The following is a 20767-nucleotide window of genomic DNA, read 5'->3' as shown; positions in this document are numbered from 1 at the left end:
AGAGCTTCGTGATGTATCGAGAATTAACTCGGCATTCACTTACATGGCGGTCAAACCCATCGCCTGAGAATCAGCAGAGCAAGCAGTGAATCAGTTTTCGCTTGTACTTCAAGCAGTACATATCTCATGCGTGAATCCTATTCTGAAATTGTTTCACTATGCTTCGCATACACACACCACTACAATAATTTTGCGTTTTTATTCGAAGTTCGGGTAAGCAGGCGATCTTAAGAATAAATAGCAGACATCCGTAAAATGTCTGTAAACTGAAGATATATGTAGGTGAGGTCCTTTCGTCACAGCAAGTTCAACCTAAGTGTTAAGTATTAACTGTTCCAAAATGACAAATCTGAAAAGCCTATAGTTGAAGAATGCACACTCAGCTGGGGATGTTTCTTGTTTAGCGGGGATAGGGTGTTATTTCTAACGGCGACGTGTTAACCTTATCTTAAGCTGGAGACATTGGTGCTTTATCGGTAACCGTATCGGTAACCTTATAACAGCTGATTCGACCAACCTTATGAGAATCAATGCAATCGATTATTGGTGCCGCTAAGGTCGTAACCGTATCGTAGCCAACCAATTGGGTTTTGGTTTACCGTCGTAACGATAAACAGCTGATTACGTTAGGGATACGGATACAGCGATACGACATACGGCACCAATGACTCCAGCTTTAACTTGTTCAGAAAGCTTACAAACAAAGCTAAGATTTGGTATAGTTCAACTAACTTTCAAAATGTCATATTGCTTGTCACTAATTCATTTTGTATATATATATATATATTATAGCGAAACAAATATTGAATCATGTCATATCGCAAGCGATGGATAGACAACTTTACTATTACTACTCTTCAGCAGCGTTAGTTAACGGCTTACCTACATATTTACCATATACGTTCAGCAGTGCTACTAATCACTTTTCACATCTGACTGCCCCGATACGACCGCCATCACCCGAAGCTCTAGTACTTACTCGTACACCGCCTAGTCCACCGAAAACATCGCGACCAGCTAGTACAATTAGTGATACGTTAGCACCTGTGGTATCTGCTTCTAATTTAACAAATTCCGCTACAGCTGCCGCAGCCACGTAACAGCATCAGCACATTTTGCAGCGCTATGGGCAGCCGTCTGGTAGTAATAATAGGAATGCTGCTGAAACAACAACGGCTGCAGTACTTTTAGTGTAAGTATGTAATTTAGTTACATATATTAAATAATTAATTATATCTTTAAAGCCCACGTTTATATGCATTATTTCGTTTGGAGTTTTTTTTTCGTTGGGAGTATAACAGTTATTTTTGTAGTTTTTTTAATTTCATTCGGATAACAGTTGTTATTTTTTGAGATTTTTATTTCTCCAAAAAAATAACAGTAATTTTTCGAGCTTTCTATTTTGTTGGGAAAATAATAGTTATTTATCGATTCGAAAACGCTTTATTTAGAATTTGTTTGAAGAAAACTTTATCTCAGATTTTTTCATATGTGACCCGGTCTATGAAAAGGTGGCTTATGACTCAAAAAAAGAAATTGCGAGAAACAGCTGTTAAAGATAAACAATGCATTTCTTCAGTTTCTTAGTAGTTTTTCTTTTGCATTATGAACAGTCATGCCCAAAAGGCAAAGCACAAACCAGTTTCTGACCGATATTTTGGCTCCATTGCCATCGTAAAAAATGATATCAAAAAAATTTGAGGATGCTTCACCAGCCACCAAAGTGGTATCGAAGGAACCAAAGGCTTCATCGTTTTTCATTTGTGCTCTTCTTTCTCTACTTCTAAGCAAGTTAGGACTTTCTAGTTTTCACCACGTGAAAGAGCTGAAAGAGCGTCTCAAAAACTATCGAAACCTGGAAAAAGTGGAAACATTTTTTTTGAGTCATAAGCCACCTTTTCACAGACCGGGTCACATATATGCAATTATTTACTCAACTCCAAATGTATTAAATTTATGCTGTGATAGGTCGTTTTAAAAAAAATCTGCTGGTGCTCTTCAAGCGAGTTCCTTTTTGAATAACGTTCAGAGATAAGGAGGTTTTGCCAACTTTCAATGCCACCGTACGAATACCGAAATAAGGTAGACTTAAAACTTTATAGATACATTTTCAAAATGGGTGATCATGAGTTTGCGCGGAATCAATGGGATACAAGTTGCATATCCACTTAGTAAATTTGGTATGGATCAACTCGAGACCATTTCGAAACCGATTTGGGACAGGGTGTTACAGGAATATTTCAGGAGCACTTCCAAATTATTTCGGGAATTTTTCTGCACCAATTTGGATCAATTTTAGGCCGACATCGGGATCCTGTAACAGTCTTTAAATTGCTTAGAAATCGTCTCGAAATGATTCAAATTTGTTCCGAAATGATACCAAAAATAATACCGACATTTCCAAATAAGTCACAAAATAGTGTCGAAACTATTCCGTAAATAACCCCGAAGTGATGCTGTAATAGTTCTAAAATGGTTTCGAAATAGACTCAAAATAATTAAAAAGTTGTCCCGAAATGATGCCTAACATAATCTCGAAGTGATCCTGAAATTGTTCCAAATGGATCTCGAAACAGTGTCGAAACGATTCGGAAAATAGCCCATAAGTGATTCTGAAATTGCCACAAAACTTCACCGAAATAGTTTCGAAACGAACCTTAAAATAATTCTGAAGTGCTCTTGAAGACATTCTGGGATCTTCACGAAACAGAGGTGAAATAGTCCCGAAACGGTTCAGAAATATTCTATACAATATTGCATCGAAGTGCCTCAATCCGTTACGCATGGGCAAAAGTTGCACTCCCTTTTACTGGATGTCATAATGTGTCTCTCATTATTTGAATGATTTGGTATGTCCTCTTATTATGGGGAAAAAACGCTATGCGCTGTTTTATTGTATGAATTTATGAGTCCCAGTTTGAATGGGTAAAACCAAAAAGTTCCGTTCCCTCTTTTTGTCGCATTTTCACAGATTTGTAAGTTTTGCTTTATAATTACAAAACTAAGCAAACTCCATCGAATCGTTTGCATTGGCATAACGGGCGCGATGAGAACATCCTTTCCTGATGCACTTGTGCCTTAGTGGGAATATGTATCTCCCATCCTTTTTCTAATAGGAAAGAAGAGGCAACTCTTGCAGCACTAAGCCTTAAAAGTATTTCTCAGCTAAAGATCGGGAACATAGCGGCTTATGAAATTAATAAGAAAATTCATAGATAATCCCATACTGCAACTACGGGAAGCAATGGCCCCTGTGCTGAAAATCTCACAAAATTCTAAGGTGTCCTTTGTGGACAGAAGTCTTTTGGTAACAGACAGCCAGTCTTACACAACTACTTCTAAGCTAGTGGCTGAATGCGTTAGAGTCCAAAACGATATGGGAGCCAAAAACAAGGAGATTTCCGGTACATCAGGGATATGAAAGTAATGAACATGCATATTATCTCGACAAGCAGGGTGCTATATCAGCATTATTTAGCCGAGATATCTTCTGTGGACTCACAAAGACTTACACTAGAGAAACCAAAAGTAACTGAGAAACTAAGCAGTTCAGACAACAATGAATTCAATGCCCAGGACAATACAGGCCAAATTGTTTAAACTTCCAGCAACAAGAATATCAGCCAAACTCACTAATTTAAGTAGAGAGCACCTACAAACTTTCATTATAAGTAAGTCAGTTAATAGGTGTAATCACAGGTTATTGTGCTATCGCACCAATGCTCCAACGGTGGCGAATACCAAGAAGCTCCCTCTGCAGAAGCTGTCAGGCTGAGGAGGAAGAGGAGTAGATTTACCACTTTCTCTGCCGATTTTCAGGGCTTCAAAGAAGAAGGCTCAGTTTTCAGGGCTCGCGGTTCTTCGATAGCCTGTCAGAGGTGGGGAAGGCGGACGTCTCGCTTCTTATTGGGTTCATCAGGGAAAGCAAGTGGTTCGTTGAGTACCACTAGGAGGTAATGGGGTTAAACGAATGTGCCGCTACTCTGTACTTACTGAGAGCACTCACAATGGTCAATAATGTCTGCGAGTGGAAGTGTGGGTAATCTAACCTAACCTAAGTCAGTCAAATCTTAATCTAGTAAGTAGAATCTAATGGATATGGTAGTATACAGCTCCGGTTCACATGCTGTGCTCTGACAAGCAAAAGATTCTTCCATATAGGTGACTCTTAATCCCTTCGTGATGTGGAGTAAAAAACCTGAAGAGCTACTTAATATATTAATAGGCTCAAATGTCACGTCCGAGAATCAATCTACCTCGAAAATGCCGTCAGCTGTGATCCTTGAACTTATACATAACTTTTCAATAATAAAAGTTTCAATTCAATTCTGAAACAAGTGCTTTGAGTTTGAATATTATTTGGTGGAACTAAAATTTTTAAAACTTTATCAAATTTGTATTTCGTGAGTACCTTAACAAATTTAATACATACATACTGTAACGAATTTACTGCAATTCCTCTTATTTGCAACCTTGTACTAACGTTCGTATCACTAAACTGTTGAATAAATAACTCCAATATTCAATAATGCAAAATGGCCTTTATTAAAGTACTTCACAATACCACTGATACTTCACAACCAGTAGCTTGCTTAAGTCGAACTGATTGTCGTGCCACTACTGTTGCTGCCTTTTATACTGTCTGGTTTCCTCGTTGCATATTTCTAGGCTTTTCTATTTCCAGAACTTACTATTTGGTTATCAACTATAAAATTACTCAGCTGTAACTACAGATGCATGTTTTTATAGCTTCTCTCAAACACCATGCGCTTGTGTTTGTGAGCAACACTTGCACAACCATTGCATACTTTCAGGAGTATCTCAGATATATGCATGTGGTTGTGCGTTGCTTCTCCGCTACGTGTAAGTACATACGTGTAGACATAATGATTAATTTGGTTATGTGTATACAAGTCACTGCTCAGTATCAGCTTAGAGATGATAGTACCCCTTAGTGTCGCTAGTATTCGTCACAATACCTACACATTAGGGCGGGTGAAATTGTATGGGGGAAAAAAACTTCAGGTGCACATCCAGTTCCTGAATCTATGAGTCATCTGAGTAATATAGTTCATGGGACCATAGGTCTGAAATGAATTTCGAGCCTCCCTAATTTTGTTAGAAAATTTTATATCCCAATCCGAATCCGAATTTACATTTATTTTCATGTATTTTATTTGTGATAGCCCCTATTCGCATTGGGATATAAAATTTTCTAGAAACAGAAATTGGATGTGCCTTTTCAACAATAAGTTTGACCCACCCTAATACACATCCAATTGCATATATACCTACGTACAAATGGGTTAAACTTCTTTAATACAGATTACAGTAAATTCGCACTATTTCCTTAACAAATAGCATCCTTTTGTTCGCTTAAACGTAACGTGTTACCACTATTTTGTTTTAATTTAATTTTATTTTTATTTTTGTTTCTTTTGTTATTTTTGCCATACCATTTTCACAGTAATCGGAGCCTCGATTCATTTCAAGTGGCTACTTGTGTTCTGTGCTGGTTTGCTTTTCAAGCGTCTCATTTTATATTCCTTGCAGGATCGCAGCTTTTAATCAAATCAATTTTGTGCATAGTTTTATGATTACAATTTAAGTTTAGCAGGAAAATTTTCGTTTTCATCTGTTTTTTTGTTCTTAGCTTTTATGTATGTACATATGTATGAATTTTGTGCATAGATGCAGTATTTTCTAGCTGGATTGTCCTCAGTGGCAAAACTATGTAGATATGGAAGTTTATATGCATACATACATGCATATGTACACAAATTTTGTGTATGAATGTATGTGTGTATGTCAGAGCAAGGAAATTTTAGCAAAATTCTTCGATAGACCAGTGATGATATGTGTGTGGAAGTATGCGGAAATGGATCCACTCAATTGAGGTGTTGCTGATGTGCTCCTTTCAACTTCCATCTACACATCAAGAAAATTATTGAATACATTGAGAAATTTTTATTTGAAGTGGCACAAATGGTTTTAAGCTATTGTCAAATCATCAGGAAAGAAAGCCCCGTCACATAAGCAGTTTTTCATATAGATGCGTTTAACTCAATCTTATGCATTATGTGTATATTGCACGCATTTTTATGGAGAACGGTAGATTGAGCGACACTGGCGCCATCTGACATGAAAAAGTAGCCAACTGGCAACTTTTGTTGCAAGCAAGGCATAAGAAGAAGATTTGACATTTGCTTTAGCTAAGGGCGCTGGCACACTTTGCAAGTGAAATAATTTGTCCCACTCGTTGGTAACTTTTCTAACAATTTAGGCCAGTTCGTTTTTGGGTTTTAACTGGGAAGCATCAGCTATCCACAGCTCAACTAAAAATATTTTTAGGCGTGGTTTGGTTGAGCTGATCGGAGAGACCGAGGCCAAGTAGAGCCCAAGTTATGCACTTTCTCTTGGCAACAATTAATTACTACACTGCTGTACACCCTATGCTTCTTTTACTTAAACCAATTTCGGCGGCCGCCGTGGTGTGGTGGTAGCGTCTCGACCGAAGATCCTGCGTTCACGCCCCGGGCTAAGCAACATCAACATTTTAGAAAGAAGTTTTTTTGGTTATAAGAAAGTTTTTCTAAGTGGGTCGTCCCTCGGCAGTGATTTGGTAAAGCTTCTCAGTGGAAACTCATTTGCATTGCAGATGCCGTTTGGAGTAGACATAGGTCCTGCTCCGCTAATTTGTAGGAAAAAATAAAAAGGGAGCACGACGCTAATTGGAAGAGAGGTTCGACCTCTTCGGAGGCTATCGCGCATCATACAACTACCCAAAGTTCGGAAGCTTATATTCGCTAGTGCTGGACATTGGCATTGAAAATGTGTGACTGCTTCCTTAAAACCCTGCTGTCTACAGGTACTTCATCGATCGTTGAAGGGGATACCCAATATTTCCGCGTTTAGGCCGAACGCCCAATATTTGTAATTGCGGCTGCCCAGACCTACTGGACTACGAATTGCGGGTTTCTTGAGATTGTTCAGTATGTCTCTCTTTATTGATGTATGTGGTCGGTGCGCCGTGACCGCCTCTGTGAGGTCTAACGCTGCGCCGGCATTTGCTAGTTAATCTGCTTTTTCATTGCGTGATGGTGATGGTTGTCAAGCTCGCGTAGCATCCTCTCTTAAGAGATATGAGTATATTTCTTGTAGCTCTGCCTCGAAGATGCTGGCTGAGTTTAGAAAACGGATGCAGATTGCGTTATTTAGTTATTCAGAAAAGACATCTGCACTGACACCGCAGTCCGTTTTGGAACGATTTGAGGGCAATCGAAAGCATGGTGACATCGACGTGTTCACCTATTAGTAACTCCACCTACAGTAGCAAAGTAATTTCGCTCTATGAAGCACTGAATTTTTTTTTTAAAGGTCACACGCAACTGCATTCCCTCAAGTTGGCGCCTTTTGGAGAAGTTTCACTATCTTCATAAATTACAGGAAGCCTTCCTTAATTAGCACTGTTGAAGATGACGCAGATACGGGGTTTTTGTCTCTGAAAATGTGAAGTTTTAAAACTACTAGGATCCTTTAACCTACCTCTACTATAGGAAGGCTTATCCTATACCATATCAAGTAGCTGCCCTTCTTTAAAACGCTGTTTCTCTACCAAAAAGATGACCCAGCCAGCGACCACTTTGATTTTTTATTCGTTACACTATGCGCATGTCTGAGTAGAGTCCGCATCGCGGACAGGACCATACATTTTCCGAAGAATTTCCCCTCCAATACACGTAGAGTGGATTGCTCTTCTTACGGCACCATTCATAATTGCGCGTAATAAGGCAGGACAGGTGTGATGAGAGACTTATAGAACGGAAAGTTTGTTCGTCAGGAGAGCACTTCACTTTTTAATTGTCTACTTAGTCTAAAGTAGTACTTGTTGGCAATAATTATTCTCCGTCTGATTTCTAAGCTGTTATTATTTCGCTATTTAGATAGACTAAGTCTTTCACATTCTCGAATGTGTATGCGTGAAAAATTACGTGGCACGAATATATATGCGTCAACAAAGAATGGACAGTTCCCCCTAAATCCTTATGGAGGTCGTGGTGTTAATGAACGTCATTTGGCGAGGTCATATTAGCTTGAGAATTTTGCACACTACGCAAGATAGAGCCATCAATGAGGACAAAACGAAGTACCTGCTCTCATCGAGCAAAGAGCCAGCGCATACGCGCCTTGACAACCACGCTTCTGTTGGCAGCCATAATTTCGAAATAGTAAAAGACTTCGTTTATTTGGGAACCAGCATCAACACTAACAACAACATCAGCACTGAAATCCAGCGAAGAATCAATCTTGCCAATAAATGCTACTTTGGACTAGGTAGGCAATTGAAAAGTAAAGTCCTCTCTCGGCGAACGAAAATCATACTCTACAAGTCACTTCTCGTACCCGTCCTGCTATATGGGGCAGAAGCATGGGCCATGACAACTGCAGATGAAGCGGTTTTGGGAGTGTTCGAGAGAAAAGTTCTTCGAAAGATTTATGGACCTCTACGGGTTGGCGATAGCGAGTGCCGAAGAAGATTTAATGATGAGCTGTACGAGCTATATGCAGACATCCACATAGTCCAGCGAATTAAAACGCAGCGGTTGCGCTGGCTAGGCCATGTTATGCGAATGAAAGATGATGCTCCGGCCAAGAAAGTGTTTCAATCGGAACCCGCCTATGGAAGCAGAGGTAGAGGGCGGCCCCCACTCCATTGGAAGGGCCAGGTGGAAAACGATTTAAACTCCCTTGGTGTGACCAATTGGCGCTGGTTGGCGGAGCGAAGGAGCGACTGGCGCGCCTTGTTGGACGGCCATAACCGTTTAGACGGTTAAGCGCCAATTAAGTAAGTAAGTAAGATAGAGCCATAAGCGCATCTAAGTAGGCTGATTCCGATGAGATCGACTTTCTTGTGAATTGAACAGAGTACACTTGAATTTCAGTATAGAGGCATGCGTTCGTCCAACAAAATTTTGCATATAAGTGTGGTTTATCTTTAACGTCTCTTCACCTCTTTCTTATTAATTTTTCTTCCACGTCTTCGATCATTAAAAATGTAGACCTCGGGCCCTACATATGCATACATACATTTAAATCAGATGACAACTAACACTACATTAGAAATACACTTAAAATGAAATGCGAGTGTTTGAATGATTTTGAAAATCCTCAAAAATTTTTAAGTACATTTAAGAGCTTTTTATGTGAAACAGATTCAAATTGCTGCTAGTTCCCTTTACAGCCATAAAAGCAACAGCTGCTGCTACTGGCTACTTATATAGGTCCTTTAATTTCTGCAAAGTGGTAGAGCACATCATTCGCAAATGCAAAGACTAATGTCTTTACCGATAGAAAGACGATTTTCACTTATGTTTTTCTGATGTTAAGAGACAAAATCTTTACCATTAAGAATTAAGATTAATGCACAACTGAAACATTTAGCAAATAAGCAATAGTTGTTAGTGCTTCGTTCACTTTATTCCTCAGGAGCCGGCTTTATGACGAACCCACCAGTATGTACTCAAGCAATAAAAATAATTTTTATGTTGCCAGCAATTTCGCAGCGTTCATTCAAAGAGCAGGAACAATAAAAAAAAAGTCTACCGAACCCATACCCAAAGCTAAAGTAAAGTTTCGAAAGGCTTTTATGTTACCATATGTACGTTTGTATGTGCTATGTCTGTGTATGTATATATTTTGACTAAACTTTTTACCTGAACAGAGTGACGTTTTTCAATTTAATAAGTAATAATCCAGCGCCATTATCTTCTTTTATTAACTTAAATGTTATTAAGAAATATTCAAGCACTACAAAATCACAAAAACTCTGAATTCGATTTGCATTACGGTATTTCGAAAAAAAAACAACTAGCGGAGCCAGCAGATGTTGCTTTGTCCTACTATACTCCTATTTTCCAGAAATCAATTTTCAAATATTTTCGCGAAAATTTTGATTTTTGTGGAATGAATCCTTCACCATCTGTTCATCCCTTTCACTCTCTTCCTCTCAGCCACAATTTTTCCCTCTCCTCCTCCTTGATTATAATTGAGAAATTAGCTTTAAAAAAAGCTCCTTTTATATACGCAAAAAGCTTTCGCGCCGAACAAGTACAATCCTGTCAAGTATTTCCACTTTCATCATTCAGATTTTCACCTGTTATGCACGCTGCACTAGCTGCTAGAACAAGAATTAGCAGCGCCAATACTCTGTAGAAAAGATCACGGCACGATCCCCCAATGTAAACAACTTTTTATCCTAACCTTGATGACAGCTTGAGCTTTCTCGGCGATTTTTTAGACAAGTGAAAAAATTTGTATATCGAAGACAAAAAATGCATATCGCTCATTTACTGCAACGTCGTCATAACTCAAAAAACACAATTTTCCAGGAGAGCGATTCTAAAATTTTAACTGCCATATGTTGCGCATATAAAGGCATATTTTCATTTTTATAACACGTGCTAAATTTTTAACTGATCACGAAGATTTTTTTATACAACATAGATCATGATATTGAGTACGTTTATATGTTATTAACTCAAAAGTCATATTTTTTGAGTTATGACGACGTTGCAGCAAATAAGCGATATGTATGTGTATAAAAAGAGCACAATTATAATATTATTATACTTGCAAACCTGGCAGATGTTGTCCCACCTAATGCTATTTCTATCTTTATTATCTGCATTTTTATCTCATCTTAAGCTTATTCGTTACTCTTATCCTTGTACTTATCCTTTCCCTTATTCGTATCCTTATCCTTATCCCTATCCTTGTCCTTATCTTTATTCATATCTTAATCTCTATCCTAACAATTTTCCATATCCTGATCCTTATATTTAGCCTTATCGTTATCCTTATCTTTATCGTTACCCTTATGTTTATCCTTATGTTTATCCCCTTCTTTATCCTTACCGCTATCCCTATGCTTATCCTTATCCTTATTTTTATACTTATCCGTATCCATATCCTTATCCTTATTCCTATCCTTTCCCTTATCCTTATCTTTATCCTTATCGTTACCCTTATCCTTATCCCTATTCTTATGTTTATCCTCTTCTTTATCCTTATCCATATGCTTATCCTTATCCGTGTATTTTCCTTATCCTTATCTTTATCCCTATCCTTATCCATATTCGTATCCTAACCCTTATTCTTATCCTAATAATTATCGTTATATTCATCCTTATTCGTATCCTAATCCTTATTCTTATCCTAATCATTATCCTTATCTTCATCCTTATCCTTATCCTTACCCCTATCCTTATCTTTATCCTTATCATTAATTTTATCCTTATCCTTATCTCTATCCTTATCTTCATCCTTATCCTTATCATTATTTTCATCCCAATGCGAATCTGTATCCTTATCCTAATCCTTTTCCTTGTCCTTATCCTATCCCTTAAACTTATCTTCATCCTTATACTTGTCCTTAGCCTTACCCCTATCCTTATCCTTATCCTTATCATTATCTTTATCCTTATCCTTATCTCCCTCCTTATCCCAATCCTTATCCTTATCTTCATCCCAATCCTTATCCTAATCCTTTTCCTAATCCTTATCCTTATACTTATCCTTATTCGTATCCTAATCCTTATTGTTATCCTAGTCATTATCCTTACCTTGATCCTTATCCTTATCTTTATCCTTATCCTTTCCCCTATCTTTATCCTTATCCTTATCATTATCCTTATCCTTATCTCTATTCTTATCTTCATCCTTATCCTTATCTTCATCCCAATGCCAATCTTTATCCTTATCCTATTCCTTATTCTTATCTTCATCCTTATACTTATCCTTATAATTATCCTTATCCTTATCTCTCTCCTTATCACAATCCTTATCATTAACCTTATCCTTATCCTTATCTCTCTCCTTATCCCAATGCTTATTCTTATCCTTATCTTCATCCCAATCCTTATCCTAATCCTTTTCCTTTTCTTAATCCTTATCCTTATCCTTATACTTATCCTTATTCTTATCCTAATCCTCATTCTTATCCAAATCATTATCCTTATCTTCATCCTTATCTTTATCTTTATCCTCATTCTTACCCTACCTTTATCCTTATCCTTATCATTATCATTATCCTTATCTCTATCCTTATCCCAATCCTTATCTTTATCCTTATCTCCATCCCAATGCGAATCTTTATCCATATCCTTATCCTTATCCTTAACCTTATCCCTATAATTTTCCTTAAGGGTTAAGCAAGCACCAATTAGAGATGATGGTGCAAGATACAGCGAAAATATTAAAAGGGAATCCCTGGGTTGACCACACCATTTTTTTCTACTTTTCTAAATTAATTCCATGCATATTTCGTATTGTTAAGTGTTCAACAATTTTTTGTCTCGGTACGCTTTAACATCTGCGCCTAAAAATTTGTATATGCATTCCGTTACCCTTTATACAGTCAAAATAAAATTAAAAAAAATTACTTAGTTACTTCTAATTTCTCTGAATACTTCATAATAAATTATGCCATGACATTAAATGCAAGCTTTCAGGCACATACACACCTACATACATATGAACAAATTCGATATTACTTAGTGTAGATATGTATATGTATATTCAATTTGAGATTCTGCATATGATACCGCTTCGTGATCATAAAAACTCAAATACAACAAAATTTGAAAAGTTTGCGCTGTTTTAGCGATATCTCTGACATTTATGCTTATTATTTACGCTAAAGATTATGTTGCATGAGAGCCAAAAAGATTCATACCTCTAAAAGAATAACTAAATTTTTGTTACAGTCCACTGTGTGAGGGTGGTGGTGGATGTGTGTATGTACAAAGAGATGATGAAGAATTATCAGACAAAGAACAAAAGTAAAGGCAATAAAATTTGATCCTTTTTACTTATTCCAGTGAGAATTTAACCAAAGATTTCTTACCGAAATCTTTCCGAATGATGATGATGGTGACTTTAGTGATGAAATTTTAAGAAAACTATCGATATCAAAATTGTTATAAAAGACTCCCCTTCAAAAAACACGAGTACTCCATAAATAGTGTAAGGAATACTCCTTTAGGAGTATAGGAGTGTTCCACAACTAATCTGTATTCATACAAAAAATGTGCTCCAATTAAAGCTGCAGACATTGGTGCTTTATCGGTAACCGTATCGGTAACCTTATAACAGCTGATTCGACCAACCTTATGGGAATCAATGCAATCGATTATTGGCGCCGCTAAGGTCGTAACCGTATCGTAGCCAACCAATTGGTGATACGACATACGGCACCAATTACTTCCGCTTAACATTGCGAAGTACTTTCACTGTAGTACTCCATGGAGGACCCACAGAGGATCATATGCCAAAGTACTAAAGAGGAATTGTGTCGGAAAGAATTATCGGAGTGAATTTAATTTAAAATGAAAGTAAATGAAGAGGGGCAATACAACTTTTATATTTTATACTACGAATATTCTTATGTTATTTAGCATTTGCGTGAATAAAGAAACTAATATTTCTCTATACTATAGTATGTATACATAAAACCAGTGCGCGGTTGCATTTTATCAGAGTTGCCCTAACAACATTTTATCATCTATTATTTGTATGCAATATCTTACTTTTGGCAACTCTGTTCGATCGTCAACGTGTCGTGATCACGGTCGTTAAAAAACGAGCAATGATCGGCTGATGGTGGTCCGCAAACGCATTGCAAAGGAGTATTGTTAGAGTACTCCAACATGAAGAAAATGGAACACGTAATCCAACAATTTTTGCAGAGTACTTTTGATTCATGTTCGTGTGTTTGTTTGATAAAATCTGTCCTTCCTCTATCAATAGCAATGTTCGATTCACTCTCTCTGATTGGTTTATATTTTATATGATAATGTGACGTAGTTGCGCTGATCGTTAAATTTGTATGCACCGTTTGCGCGATCTTTGTTTTGTAGATTTTCTACGATCTTCGCAAAGGCAACTGCACCGGATATTTTGAAGGTCTCCACCTGTTAAAATGCTTTAAAAATATGCGAGGGAAGTTGAACTAAGTTTTTCTTAGAAGAAATCCTTTTACAAAGAACTTAAAAAAACATGGAGAGTAGAAAAGGAAATTTGCGCCTACAAATAGGCAACATATTTTTTTGATCGTCTTCATATTGTTTCCTACAAGATCCTACTTAATCATTAGTATTAGGTATGCAATAAAATAATATACCAGCAACGTTTGTTTGGACTGAAAAGGCTAACTAAATAAAGCTGCAAAATTGCTGCATACTTTAAGGCGGAAAAATTGGCGTTTTTCTTCTCTGTGGCCTTCCACAATCTTTGTAAAAAGATTTTCTCTTAGAGCACACATAGTAAAATTTTCCTGCGAGTCATTTTCTAGCATATTTATTATTTTATTACAAACTTTCTAAATTAAAAAAAATACTAAAAAAAACTTTATGGGAAAAAATTATGCCTCGTATAATTTGGTTATATACTCTCAAACTGCATATTTCAATCCGATACCAATCTTGTCTCTGTTTGAACTTATTTTAAAGCCATAACAAATATTTAAAATGCAAAATGTGCTTAGCAAAAAAAAACATTGTCCAAATCCAAAAACAGCTCGAAGTTTTACCAAATGAGTCTTCATTTTGAATGCAATTGCTGTTGCACAGTGTATTAATAAGTAAACTGGTATGTATACGACTGAGAAACTACTGTATGAGTTAAAGCTTATGGTAAGAGTGTCGTCAAGCTTGCTAAGGTATTCCTTAAATGATTTAAAAAAATAACTGGAAATTATCATGAAAAGAGACTCGAAGTCATCCCGAGAGCGTTTCCGAACCATTCTGGAATTCATTTCGAAACTAAACCGAAAATGATTCCGAAATAATTCTGGATCTTATCACGAAAGAGTATTGAAATAATCCTAATAAGATCCTAGAACAATTCGAAATTGCTTACCGAAATCACTTCGTAATATAATCTTTGTAATATAATTATGGTACGATCCTGAAATAGTCTTGAAAAAATCGCATAATAATGCCCAAATGATCCTCTCAAATTATTCCCAAAGGATCCTGAAAAATATGCCCAATGACAATCCCGACATGGTCCTGAAGTGATCTCGAAATTACCCCGAAAGAAATTATCCGGAAATGATCTCGATATAGTGCCAAAATAACCCAGACACCTATTTTGAATCGGTTCTAGAATGATCTCGCAGGTATTCAAAGGCTGATAAGCCCAATTTATTGTTGCGCAAACCAATTGTCAACATCACCTACCCGGGGCCAATCCTGTTACAAATATGCATGTATCATACACATATTTAGCAGGAGAGGCTCTGGCGACCTGAATTTCGTCGAGAAACCAGGGGGTGGTCGAGCTAGTACCTTAATAATGTTTATTACCGGAACGTACCGGATCTATGGCAAAGGATCGTCAAAATCGACAACACTCCGCCAAACCTTGGGGACTGTCCTTATCGCTAGAACAAAAACAATGATCCCGTAAAAACCCCGAAAACAATTCACAAACGATACTGAATTTAGCCTGAATTAGTCTCTAAAAGATCGTAAAAAAGTCCCGAAATGATCATAACTGTAACGATTTCTTTTACTTCAAAAAGTAATTGTAACTTTAAAAAGTACCGAAACGAAATACTCGAGTACTTTCACGAAAAATATCGATATAACACACTCGTCACTAAAACGCAACTCCATCGCAAAACTTGGATTGCGACCTAGGTAGAGGGGCGCAAAAATGGTTGATGCGCTTTGATTATGCATTTGCCGAAATAGACCATTAAAATTGAAGTGGAAATAAAGTAGAAATACAATAAATGCAAAAACACATTTTATGACGAATAAAAGGAAAAAGTATTGTTGGAAATTAAAAAAAAGAGCAGACGCATTGAAGTAAACAATTCTGCAAAATCGAATAAAACATTGAAGAAATGATGATGTGGTAGGTAACGCAAAAGACTCAAAAAAGTACAATGGTAGCTGTTAAGGTAATTAAATTTGTGTTAAAGGATTTAGCAGAATTGGCAAAGTAAATTTACTGTACAATTTCTATGTGGTTGTTGTTGTAATTGTGCCTGACAAACGTTGCGCATGCGTACAACCGCGCTATATGGCGAATATCATAACAGCTCTACAGTTGCACCGATGTCATTAAAAATTTAGTTGTAGATTAAAAGGTCGTTATAAGCAGATTGTATTGTATAGGTCATTGAATTTGGCGGCGTTTCGCTTTAATGAAAGCTCTATCATTTCTACAATATTTTTTATTTGTCTCTTGTTACTTAAGTTTTTTAATATTTTTAATGGTCATTTAATAGTTTTAAATTATCGAACTATTCAAACATTCAAAATTTTAAACATCAATTTTGTTTTTTTTTCCGACCTAATGCGAAGTTATAAAATTTTTTATAATAGCTATTTAAGTGAGAGCATTTGTAAAGCTGAGTGTACTGAAGTGTTTGACGAAAAATAATTATCTACGCTTAGGTTTTCAGGATAAAAAGTAATCAAAACAAGTAAGGAAGGCTAGGTTCGGGTATAACCGAACGTTACATACTCAGCTGAGAGCTTTGGAGACAAAATAAGGGAAAATCGCCATGTAGGAAAATGAACCTAGGGTAACCCTGGAATGTGTTTGTATGACATGGGTATCAAATGAAAGATGTTAATGAGTATTTTAAAAGGAAGTGGGCCTTAGTTCTATAGGTGGACGCCTTTTCGAGATATCGCCATAAAAGTGGACCAGGGGTGACTCTAGAATGTGTTTGTACGATACGGGTATCAAATGAAATACGTTAATGAGTATTTTAAAAGGAAGTGGGCCTTACTTCTATAGGTGTACGCCTTTTCGAGATATCGCCATAAAGGTGGACCAGCGGTGACTCTAGAATGTGTTTGTACGGTATGGGTATCAAACTAAATGTATTAATGAGGTTTTTAAAAGGAAATGGTCCTTAGTTCTATAGGTGGGCGCCATTTCGGGATATCGCCATAAAGTTGGACCAGGGGTGACTCTAGAATGTGTTTGTACGATATGGATAGCAAATGAAAGGTATTAATGAGTATTTTAATAGGAATTAGGCCTTAGTTCGATAGGTGGACGGCCTTTTGATATATCGCCATAAAGGTGGGCCAGAAGTGACTCTAGAATGCGTTTGTACGATATAGGTATCAAATTAAAGGAACTAATGATGGTTTTAAAGGGGAGTGGCCCCTAGTCGTATATGTGAAGGCGTTTTCGATATATCGACCAAAATGTGGACCAGGGTGACCCAGAACATCATCTGTCGGGTAGCGCTAATTTATTTATATATACCACGAACGGTATTCCTGCCATGATTCCAAGGGCATTTAATTTCGCCCTGCAGAGCTTTTTCATTTTCTTCTACTTAATATGGTAGGTGTCACACCCATTTTACAAAGTGTTTTCTAAATTTATGTATATTATGGCATTCATCATTTTTCGAAATTTGCGATATCGAAAAAGTGGGCGTAGTTATATTCGAATTTCGCCCATTTTTAATACTAAGATAAATTGAGTTCAGATAAGTACATGAACTAAGTTTAGTAAAGCTAAATCGATTTTTGCTCAAATTATCGTGTTAACGGCCGAGCGGAAGGGCAGTCGGTCGACTGTTTATAAAAACTGGGCGTGGTTTCAACCGATTTCGCCAATTTTCACAAAAAACAAGTATCATCAGAGAAGCTATGCCCTTACCAAATTTCTCATGGATTGGCACATTTTTGTTCGACTTATGGTATTAAAAGTATTCTAGACAAATTAAATGAAAAAGGGCGGAGCCACGCCCATTTTGTAATTTTCTTAAACCCTTGTATTTTGTTGCACCATATCATTACTGGTGTTGAATGTTGACATAATTTACCTATATACTGTAAAGATATTCAATTTTTTGTAAAATTTTACTTTAACATGTTTTTTTTTTAAGTGGGTGTGTTCGCCAACCTATTTTGCTAGTCTTTATTTAGCATACATATAGGAATAGGAGTAACGTGCCTGCCAAACATCATCATGATATCTTCAACGACTGCGAAATTACTGCTTGCAAAACTTTTAAATTACCTTCTTTTAAAAGTGGTCGGTGCCACGCCCATTGTCCAAAAGTTTACTCATTTCCTATTTTGCGTCATAAGGTCAGCAAACCTACAAAGTTTCATCGCTTTATCCGTCTTTGGTAATGAATTATCGCATTTTTTCGTTTTCACGAAATTTTCGATATCGAAAAAGTGGACGTGTTTATAGTCCGATTTCGTTCATTTTAAATAACAACCTGGGATGAGTGCCCAGGAACTTACATACCAAATTTCATCAAGATGCCTCAAAATTTACTCAAGTTATCGTGTTAACGGACAGACGGACGGGCGGACGGACATGGCTATATGAATTTCTTTTTTCGCCCAGACCATTTTAATATACATATACAAGTCTATATCTATCTCGATTAGTTTATGCCGTTACGGTGTACCGTGATGCGAACAAAATTAATATACTCTGTGAGCTCTGCTCACCTGAGTATAAGAATTTGAATAAACTAATTTAAAGAAAGCTTTCAACTTGTGTAGTCTTTACCAATTGCATTCGTCAGTAATTAGAAAAAGTAATCATTTTTTTCGGCGGCCACCGTGGTGTGATGGTAGCGTGCTCCGCCTACCACACCGTATGCCCTGGGTTCACACCCCAGGCAAAGCATCATCAAAATTTTAGAAATAAGGTTTTTCAATTAGAAGAAAATTTTTCTAAGCGGGGTCGCCCCTCGGCAATATTTGGCAAGCGCTCCGGGTGTATTTCTGCCATGAAAAGCTCTCAGTGAAAACTCATCTGCCTTGCAGATGCCGCTCGGGGTCGGCATAAAACATATAGGTCCTGTCTGGCCAATTTGTAGGGAAAATCAAGAGGAGCACGACGCAAATTGGCAGAGAAACTCGGCAATAGATCTATTCGGAGGTTATCGCGCCTTACATTTTTTAATTATTTTTTTCTCCACAGCAGAGGAATTGATTACACTCCGGCCTTCAAAGAAAAGAACCAAAAGTACTCTTTTATTTTATTTTTCTAATTAAAAAAAAAACGTCTTTGTTAAAATGTAAATTTTTCCCCGTTACTTTCGAAAGGAACTGAAAAGGTAACTGGAATTTTTTTTTTCAATTGCAATACAAGGAATGGCAAAATTATTTTCGAATTTCCAATTCCATTCCTCAATGGAATGGTTAAGCTAACTGAAAACCTAAAAGATAATTCACTTCCTATTTCCTCTGCTGTCAATTCCGGGGAAATATCTCGTAAATTTCCAGGATCATCTCATCAGCTTTCGAATCATATGTATATCAGGATATGGCCCGTACTTAAAAGGCTTACTGAGCATAATATTTGATAGTCGAAAAAAACTTTACTTACCAATTGCCAACACAGTTTTTTAATTTTTTAAATATTTATTTTTTTCGTCCTTACGAGGTAGTTCTTCTAAAATTTCAACACTGTATCTCTAACTATTTGCAAGAATCGGAAGCATAAACCTCTTTTACCACGACCATTTTTTTCGATTTGTATGCAAATCGGGTCAGCCCCCGAATTCGAGCAAAATATCTAAAACGGTAACAAGCGGGCGGGAAAGTGTGCAATATGTAGTACCATATGGCCACAAGAAATAACAACCTAAGTTAGTATAAGAGTAAGAGTTAGGCCATATGGTATTAAATTTTGTATACTTTTCTGCGCAGCCTTGTAAATTCAGCTTTTGTTACGCTAAAGCTTCATAGCCTAACATCTGTCAAACAATATCAAGTGCGCAGAAAAGTATGCAACATTTATTACCATGTGGTCATAGGCAATAACCGCGTAAGTCCTATGTAATAGCATTTTCTTTTCTGAAATAAATTATTGCCTGAGTAAATAGTAAAGCCTTCAGAGAGCTACCCCAGAAAATTTTGAACATGTATAGTGCATGCAAAGAACATAAATGGCTACCCCGTGTATTAGCTGATTTTCACAAACGCGCTGTCAATGATAATAAAAATTCATTAGCAATTATTTCATTTAAATTTTCTTCGCTAAAAATTTGAGAAGTTACGAAAATAAATTGTCACGATCAGCTGGTTTAGCAGAGTTGCGCTTCAACACCGCCATTTTTAAGCGGAGTCATTGGTGCCGTTTGTCTTATCGCTGTAGTCGTATCCTTAACGTAATCAGCTGTTTATCGTTACGGCGGAAAACCAAAAACCAATTGGTTTGCTCGATACGGTTACGACGTTAGCGGCACCAATAATCGATTGCATTTATTCCCATAAAAAAAAAAAATAAGGTTGGTCGAATCAGCTGTTATAAAGTTACCGATACGGTTACCGATAACGCGCCAATGTCTGCAGCTTTATGCAGGGTAAAATTGTAACGCTTTTGCGTTGTGAGCAGGCAACAATTTTCACAAAAGAACGAAATACCCGGTAAATGCGCTACCTGCTTTTTAGAATAGAATAAAATATATTAACAACGCTTGCGCGGCGTACAAAAAGCGTAACACTTTTGCTAGAAAAGAAAACGCTATAAGAATATAAATTTGGTATTTACAGCTTTAGAAGTATTGACAAGCTTCCGGAAATACTTTTTTTTAAATTGTGTTTCTTTTAAATTGATAAACTTTTGAAAACCTCCTAAGAACAATTTTTTTTTTAATTTTTGAGCGTTTTAGAAATATATAAAAAGTTGTAATTTTCCCTCTTTACACGAACTCTTAAACAATTAGATAACCACTCAGAACACATTTTTTGTAACCCTT

At 36.8% G+C, this 20767-nt stretch overlaps 1 protein-coding gene across 10 annotated transcripts in view; it reads left to right on the top strand.

The window, feature by feature from the left end:
• Positions 1-20767, top strand: part of dsx (doublesex) — a 400330-nt gene that overhangs the window by 371874 nt on the left and 7689 nt on the right. For 9 of the 10 annotated variants that reach the window (XM_067787557.1, XM_067787566.1, XM_067787547.1 and 6 more), the window contains one exon: positions 793-1192. In XM_067787557.1, the coding sequence (XP_067643658.1) occupies positions 793-1100 (308 nt within the window). In that variant the 3' untranslated portion in view covers positions 1101-1192. Of the gene's footprint in view, positions 1-792; positions 1193-20767 lie in introns of those variants that run through there. The other variant, XM_067787582.1, reaches the window with a different exon arrangement.

Source organism: Eurosta solidaginis, chromosome 1 (genome assembly GCF_040869045.1).
Source record: "Eurosta solidaginis isolate ZX-2024a chromosome 1, ASM4086904v1, whole genome shotgun sequence".
NCBI classification, from domain to species: Eukaryota; Metazoa; Arthropoda; class Insecta; order Diptera; family Tephritidae; genus Eurosta; species Eurosta solidaginis.
Note: the sequence above shows the minus strand (reverse complement) of the source record. Positions and strands in the feature narration are given on the sequence as shown.